The sequence below is a fragment of the Petaurus breviceps genome, unplaced genomic scaffold, assembly GCF_028583685.1.
Source record: "Petaurus breviceps papuanus isolate PSGF00001 unplaced genomic scaffold, PetGlider_PUasm1.0 229, whole genome shotgun sequence".
Taxonomy (NCBI): Eukaryota; Metazoa; Chordata; class Mammalia; order Diprotodontia; family Petauridae; genus Petaurus; species Petaurus breviceps.
Genome location: NW_027185903.1, coordinates 37,330,768 through 37,339,428, shown reverse-complemented (window position 1 = coordinate 37,339,428; position 8,661 = coordinate 37,330,768). Strand labels below are relative to the sequence as shown.

Sequence of the window (8,661 nt, the reverse complement as noted above, 5' to 3'; positions counted from 1 at the left end):
ACTACTACTACTACTACTACTACTACTACTACTACTACTACTACTACATCTAGTATTGTTTGGTAAAAGGGTATGCATGGTTTTATAGCCTTTTGGATATAGTTCCAAATTGTTCTCCAGAATGGTTAAATTAGTGTACAACTTTGGCAATACTATATTAGTGTTTTAATTTTCCCACATTTCCTTCAACATTTGTCATTTTCCTTTTCTGTCATATTAACCGATCTGACAGGTGTACAAGGTAGTAGCTCAGAGTTGTTTTAATTTTCATTTCTCTCATCCATAGTGATTTAGAGCATTTTTATATGACTATAGATAGCTTTGTTTACTTTGTCTGAAACCAGCTTGTTCATATCCTTTGACCATTTATCAGTTGTGGAATGGCTCTTATTTCTAGAAATTTGACTCTGTTTTCTATGTTTGAGAAGTGAAGTATTTATTAGAGAAACTCACTGTAAAAACTTTATTTACAGTAATGATTACCAACTATGTATTTCCCTCCATCCTATTTGCCCCTCTTTATCTTATTCTCTTTCTCCTTTGACCCTGTCCATTCTCAAACGTGTTTAGCCCTCCCTTTTATCATTTCCTCCCCCCTCTCTTATCCCCTTCCCTTCCTACTTTCCTGTATGATAAGATAAATTTCTACATCTAAATGAGTGTGTATATTATTCCCTCTTTGAGCCATTTCCTATGAGAGTAGGTTTCTTGTGCTCCCCTCCCTGCTTCCCCCATTTCCCCCTCCACTGTAAAATCTCTTTTATGTCAGATAATTTACCCACTTCTACCTCTCCCTTTCTCCTTCTCCCTGTGCATTCTTCTTTCTCATCCCTTAATTTAATTTTTTAGATAATCATACTATCACATTCAATTCACAACTCTGTTTTCTGTCTATTCATACTCTTTCTAGTTGCCCTAATAATGAGAAAGTTTTTAGGAGTTAAAAATATCACTTTCCCATGTAGGAATTACTATAAGCAGTTTAACCTTATGGAATCCCTTATGATTTCTCTTTCCTGTTTACCTTTATATGCTTCTTCTGTATTTTGTATTTGAAAGTCAAATTTTCTATTCAGCTCTGATCTTTTCATCAGGAATGTTTGAAAGTCCTCTATTTCATGTTTTCTTCTGAAGGTTTATATTCAATTTTACTAGGTAGGTGATTCTTGGTTGTAATCCTAGCTCTTTTACCCTCTGTAATATCATATTCCTAGCCCTCTGATATTTGAATTGCTTCTTTTTGGTGGCTTGTAGTATTTCCTCCTTGATCTGGAAGGTCTGAAATTTGGCTATAATATTCTTGGGAGTTTTCATTTTGTGATTTCTTTTGGGAAGCAATCAGCAGATTCTTTCAATTTCTATTTCATCCTCTGGTTCTAGAATAGTAGGGCAGTTTTCCTTGATAATTTCTTGAAAGATGATATCTAAGCTCTATTTTTGATCATGACTTTCAGATAGTCCAATAATTCTTAAACTATCTCTGCTGGATCTATTTTCCAGGTCAGTAGTTTTCCAATGAGATATTTAACATTTTCTTCTATTTTTCTTTCTTTTGATTTTGTTTGATTGTTTTTTTGATATCTCATAAAGTCATTAGCTTCTACTTGCCCAATTATAGCTTTTAAGGAATTATTTTCTTCAGTGAGCTTTTGAACCTCCTTTTCCATTTGACCAACTCTACTTTTTAAGGTGTTCTTCTCTTCAGTGAATTTTTGTGTATCTTTTTCCATTTGGCCAATTTTGTTTTTCAAGGTATTCTTCTCTTCATTGGATTTGTGTGCCTCTTTTACCATTTGGCCTATTCTGTTTTTTAAAGTTTTATTTTCTTCAGGTTTTTTTTTGTGTGTGTTTCTCCTTTACCAAGCTGTTGAGTTTTTTTCATGACTTTCTTGCATCACTCTCATCTCTCTTCCCAATTATTCTTCTACCTCTCTTATTTGATTGTTAAAATTCTTTTTCAGCTCTTCCATGGCCTGACACTAATTCATATTTTTCTTTGAGGCTTTGGATGCAGGAATTTTTACTTTCTTGTCTTCTTCTGAGTGTGTGCTTTGATATTCCTGGTCACCACAGTAACTTTCTATGGTTAGAACTTTTTTCTCTTGTTTGCTCATTTTCTAGCCTATTCCTTGACTTTTAACTCTATGCAAAAATGGGGCTCAACATCCCAAGTGGAGGGATGTAGTCACAGGCTTCACGTTTTTGTGCACCTGATTTCAGAGGTAATTCTGGAGACCTGTAATTTTTTGGCTCTTCCAAGGTGGTATGATCTATGGAGAAGTGTGTTTGCTACTCTCCTGTACTGGGCACTGGTTTATAAGTGACCATAAGCATTCTTTTCAACCCTGCAACTGTGACCAGGGTCCCTGCTCTCCTGTGGTCACAAATTCTGCTGTGCTAGTGCTCCTTCTCACACTGGGATTTAGACCTTGGACTGCAACTCAGATCCAAGTATAGGCAATGCATCAGAGTGTTCTGCCCCTGGTACCAGCAAAGGGACCCCTGTCATCTCCTTCTGACCTGCTGTCTCATCACCTTACCATCTGTGGTCTAAAGGAGACTGGAAGGGGCAGCCAGGTAGCACAGTGAGTAAGAGCACCAGCCCCAGTGTCGGGATGACCTGGAGATCGAATCCGGGCTCAGACACTTAGCACTCAGACACCCAGAAACACCCAGCCATGTAACCTTGAGCAAGTTACTTAACCCCGATTCCTTAGGGGTGGCCAGGTGGCTCAGCGAGTAAGAGCACTGGCCCCAGTGTTGGGATGACCCGGGGATCCAATCTGGGCTCAGACACTTAGCACCACACCCAAAAATAACTGGCCATGTAACCTTGAGCAAGTTACTTAACCCCAATTGCTTAAAAAAAATAAAGGAGACTGGAAACCATTACTACTACCACTGATTCAGTTGCTCCAAGGCCTGCTTCTGGTTTGCTGGCCTGGTCTGTGTTTGTGCAGCCGGTGCTGGACTTCATTCCTCTCTCACCTGCATCAGACCTTTCCTGCTTATCTTCTAAGTTGTCTTGGGCTGGAAAATTGTTTCACTACATCTTTTTGCATGTGCTATTGCTCTAGAATTTGTTTAGAGTCATTATTTAAAAATATTTGGAGGGGTTTGGGGGAGAGTTTAGGTGAGTTCCTGCCTTTACTCTGCCATCTTGATTTTGTCTCTCCCCAGCTCTCTTAAATTCTACTTTTAGGTACTTCAATCACCTTGAGGTATAAATGATAATAGAGAGTGTGGTATACTGAAAAGAGAACTGGATCTGGGATCAGAAGACTTGGATTTGAATTCCAGCTCTGTTATTTATCTCATGTGACATTAGTCAAGTTACTTTGGCTCTTTTGGACTCGGTTTTCTCATCTATGAAATTAGGGAGTGAACTGGATGATCTTTAAGGTCTGTCTCAACTCTGACACTCTGTGGTTCTGTATTATTCCTCCTAAGAGAAGAGAAGGTTAAGCTGAAGAGATAAAACTACAAGGGTGGAATTTCAGGCATTAGTTTGGGGAGTCTTTTGGTAGAGGAGAGATCAATGCTTTCCTGGGGTTGCTAAAATCACCCTTCAAACAGTTAACATTTTTCTTTATGTTCACAGCTGGTCCTGGCTAAGCCACTGGATAGCACTGGAAGGGGGCATGTTTGGGGGTATATTGTGAGAGAGACCGGGAATGGATGCCAAATGGTCAGCAATGCAAATTCTATCAGGCTGTTTTATTCATCTTCTTTTAATCATGCATGTAGTTGTAGGTATACACACACACACAAACATATATATACATATACATATGTATACATATTTGTATATGAATTATATGTATGTATAATATACACAAATATGTGTATATGTTTCTATACACACATATACTATATACAAATACATACATATACTATGCATGTGGATGTGTATATTTGTAGGTGTATGTGTAACACATATACACATATCTATCTATACATACATCTACATGCATAATTAAAAGAAGATGAAAAAGATAGAAGAATTTGCATTGCTCATCCTTTGGTATCCACTCCCAGCAGATGTGTGTATATATGTGTATAAACGTGCGTGTCTATATAGTCTTGCTCTCTTTCTCCCCTAACTCCTCTTTCCTTTTCATATCCCCTCTTTCTTAGTCATGCAGCTTTGCAACCTTGAAGTGATTCTTAGCTTCTTAATTCTTCCTAACTTTACACATCCAATCACTTGTCAAGTCTTGCCAATTCTACCCCCACAAAACCTATGCCATCTGTCACCTTCTCCCCACTCACACAACCATTACCTCTTGCCTGGACTACTGCAATGACCTACAAGTTGGCCTCCCTGCCTCATGTCCTTCCTTTCTTCAATCCATCCTCACAACTGTCAAAAAGATATTCCTAAAATGCTATATAGGTCTGACCATGGCAACTTCCTGCTCAAGAAACTTTGCTGTTTAATCATTTTTCAGTTGTGTTCGATTCTTCATGACCCCATTTGGGATTTTATTGACAGAGATACTGGAGTGGTTTGCCATTTCCTTCTCCAGCTCTTTGAAAAATGAGGAAATTTGAGGCAAACAGGGTTCAGCAACTTACCCCGGGTCACACAGGTAGTAAGTGCCTGAGGTCAGCTTTGAACTCAGGAAGAGGAGTCTTCCTGACTCCAGGCCCAATGCTTTATCCTCTGCATCACCTCTTTAGTTCCTCTACGATTAAATACAAACTCCTCTGATTGTCATTTAAAGGTCTTTATAACCTGATGCCAACCTTGTTATGCTTCTTACACATTATTCCCCTATATACTCTTTTCAGGCCAGTTAAACTGGTCATTTGGCTAGTCTGCATATGCAAGACTCCATCCCCCATGTCTGTGCCTTTACAAGGGCTATTACCATACCTGGAGTGCACTCTCCCCTCCCTTCTGCCTCTGAGAAACTCTAGCTTGCTCCCAAATTTAGCTCGAGTCTTCTCCCTCAAATTATCTTGTGTTTGTTCATTTTCTAATATATGTGGACCAGCTGTTTCCTTCAATAGGATGTAAAGTCCTAATGGGAAGGGACTGTTTCATTTTGGTCTTTGTATCCCTAGTGTCTAGCAGAGTACCCAGCACATAGTAAGACCTTAACAAGTATTTGTTTATTAGTTGGTTTACTGATATGCACTCACACCTCAGTGCCAAATTCCAACATCACATCTTAGAGAGATTGAAAAACAGCATCATTCAGGTCTACCTCCTTTATACTGAATAGAGTGGTGCCTGATGGGACTCTAGTTGTGATCCTTATTGTCCTCTAATGCATTTTTTTTTCTTTTAAGCAATCAGGGTTAAGTAACTTGATCAAGGTTACACGGCCAGTTATTTCTGGGTGTGGTGCTGAGTGTCTGAGCCCGGGATTCGATCTCCAGGTCGTCCCAACACTGGAGCCGGTGCTCTTACTCGCTGAGCCACCTGGCTGCCCCTAAGCAATTGGGGTTAAGTAACTTGCTCAAGGTTACACGGCCAGGTGTTTCTGGGTGGGTGCTAAGTGTCTGAGCCCGGGATTCGATCTCCAGGTCGTTCTGACACTGAAGCCGGTGCTCTTCCTTGCTGTGCTACCTGGCCGCCCCCTCTAATGCACTTTTGCCTTCATACTGGGTGGGTAACTTTGCTTTTTTGCTCTAAGCAGGCTGTGGTGCAGCAGCAGAAAGAACCTTGGTCCAGGAGTTGGGAGACCTGCCTTTGGGTCCTGTGCCCTCCCACTATGAGGTTTAATTTCCTCACCTTTAAAAAGGGAGGGGGAGTGTTTGAGATAAATCTCCATTATATACATATATATATATATATATATTTTTTTTTTTTTTGCTTTTTTGGAGGGCAGTTGGGGTTAAGTAACTTGCCTAAGGTCACATGACTAGTTTTTGTGTTGGGTCTGAGGCCGGATTTCAATTCAGGTTCTTCTGACTCCAGGGCCTGTGTTCTATTCACTGCGCCACCTAACTGCCCCTATATTTATAATTATATTTTATTCTTTTGTACTATACTACAGTATCTGCTTCAATCAGGCAATAAACATTCATTAAGCTCCTACTGTGTTCCAGGCACCGTGCTACATCCTAGGGACACAAAGAAAGGTAAAAGACTGTCCCTGCTGTCAAGAACCTCATAGTCAGACGGGGAGACAACAAGCAAAAAACTATGTACAAACAAGCTATAAATGGGACAAATCGGAAATGATCAGCAGAGGGAAGGCACTAGCGTGAAGGAAGATCTGGAAAGTCTCCTTGTAGAAGGTGGGATTTTAGCTGGGACTTGTAGGAAGCCTGGATTGCCTGGAGGTGGAGAGGAGGAGGAGGGAAAGAATTCTATGTATGGGAGACAACCAATGAAAATGCCTGGAGTTTTGAGATAAAGTGTTTTGTGGGAGAAACAGGAAAGAGACTAGTATCACTGGATTACAGAGTGCATGGAGGGAGGGCTCCAGAGTGTAAGGTGTAAGAAGACTGAAAAGGTGCCACCCAATAGGGTACTTTGCATATAGTAGCCATTTAATAAATATTTGTTGCATTATCTTCACACTATACCCTAAAGCATAAAATATGTCTCTAGTACCTAACCTATTACTGGAACTAATTCAAGCATGAAAACATGTCCATGCATGTATGTGTAGATGCATGTACGGGGAATAAAAGGAAGGTAATAAGAAGATAGAAGAGAAAAGACAAGGAAGGAAGAGCATAGAGTTCACTGTTTGCTGTTCCATGTGGGATAGGATTTAGTGCCATCATTTTGTTAAATACTTCTTTAACTGTGGGTCACGATCCCATGTGGAGCTGTGAAAAATTTGGCAATGACCAAAAGATTAATTCAAAATCAAACATGTAATGAATCCAAGGTGTTTCTGGCAGCCCTTGCCTGTGTTGCGTCACACAACTTCACTGCAGCCTTGGTTCTGAACATACAGCATGTGCACTTTGCGCTGCACATGCCATCATGCCACACAACACCAGTGAATGCTTCCAAAATGTGAGAAGGAGCAGTGAGTAGAAAAATGCTCTACAACAGACCATTTAACCAACTGTCCATTTAACACTTCACTACTCCAAGGACCTGTGATTTCATTGCTGTGAGCACTTCCTCCTTCCAATGCACAATGTGATCTATGAGATGGTGTGATGGGATGGTACAGTAGATTTAGAGGTCTTAGGTTTGAGTCCTTCACTGTCCATAGGACTTTGGACAAATGACTGGTCCCCTCTCTGGACCTAAGTTTCTTTCTCTATAAAAACAAGGATTAGATGACCTCTAAAGTCTCCTCCAACTCTAAATCTATGATCCTTCTGTATTGTGGCAGATAGTTGCTAGGAAGAAGGACTGGGTCTGTGATTTTACTGATATAAGAAACTCCTGGTGAAGAAATTACCTCTATTAATGTGTAGTCTTTAGAGAGTTGCCTAGCTTCTGTTAAAGTTAAAGATTTGCTCAAGGTTACACAATTAATATATGTCAGATATAGGGCTTGAACCAAAGTCTTTCTTGTTACAAAGCCAGCTCTCTACTATATCCCAATGACTGTCTTGAAAGTTGCTGTGGCCACCAAAATTTCCCCTCTGTGGACTACCTGGTAATGAGCCTCTCTCTCTCATTTGTTGAACAGTAAGGTGTAGCTGGTCTTACATAATATCAAGAGAGGAAAAATCATTTCATCATGTCAGTATAAAGAAAAAACATGTTACACAGCAATTACATGCAGAAACGTGGGCTAGGTATGAAGGGAATGAAAGGGGAAAAATTCTAACTCTATGGGAATTAAGACCTCTTACATGTACTCACCTGCTCTCTTGAGAGAGCAGACTGATGCACGCTGTGTGTCCACAGCGCATCGCGTAAGCCAGAGGAGTGTTCTCATTGATGTCCCGAGGGTTACTGTCCATGCCTAGCTGCAGCAGCAATTGGACGCAGTCAGCTTTTCCTGCTGCTGCTGCCCAGTGGAGAGGTGTCCTTGAAGGAAAAAAAAAGCAGTGAAGATGGAAGTTTTTGAGAATGGCTGATCACAAAGGACAATCATTTTTTCAAACTTTTTCTGGGTATTGGCAATATCAATTTGGCAATACAATTGACAATGTACTCATTATTTCTACAGAATGGGAGGAGGGAGGAATTTGAAAAGTTCCTTGAGTGACCAGAGTCATGGCCATTGCCACAAGAGAACAAGGAATAATATAGTGAAAGTGCTCAGGTCTTCCCTTTCTGGTGACACGACTTGCTAAGATTTGTTCCAGAAACAACCTCAAATGGCAGCATTTATTACATTCTACATTACTACATCACAGACATTTGCATTGTGAATCAGAAAAAGTTCTTGAAATGAGAGTCAGAAGTGGGTTCAGATAATTTTATCTTTCTGGACCTCAGTTTCCTGATCTGTAAAATGAGGATTTAAACTGAATCTCTAAAGAACCCTTTCTAGTTTTAAATCTATGATTCTACTTTCTGAGGAAAAAAATAAATGCTTCTAGCAATTGGTTCTTTTCATCCCTTATCTGCTTTTAACTACACCCCCCTTCATCCTATGCTTTGCTTTTCATTACCTTTAATTTTTTATATTTCTTTCTTCCTTCCTCCCTCCTTTCCTCCCTCCTTTCCTCTCTTCTGTTCTTTCTTTCTTTCTTTCTTTCTTTCTTTCTTTCTTTCTTTCTTTC

The 8,661-nt window shown here is 40.0% G+C and overlaps 1 protein-coding gene across 1 annotated transcript in view; it reads right to left on the bottom strand.

The window, feature by feature from the left end:
- Positions 1-8,661, bottom strand: part of ANKRD55 (ankyrin repeat domain 55) — a 110,138-nt gene that overhangs the window by 28,939 nt on the left and 72,538 nt on the right. The window contains exon 8 of the mRNA XM_069096543.1: positions 7,793-7,960. Within this exon, the coding sequence (XP_068952644.1) occupies positions 7,793-7,960 (168 nt within the window). The remainder of the gene's footprint in view (positions 1-7,792; positions 7,961-8,661) is intronic.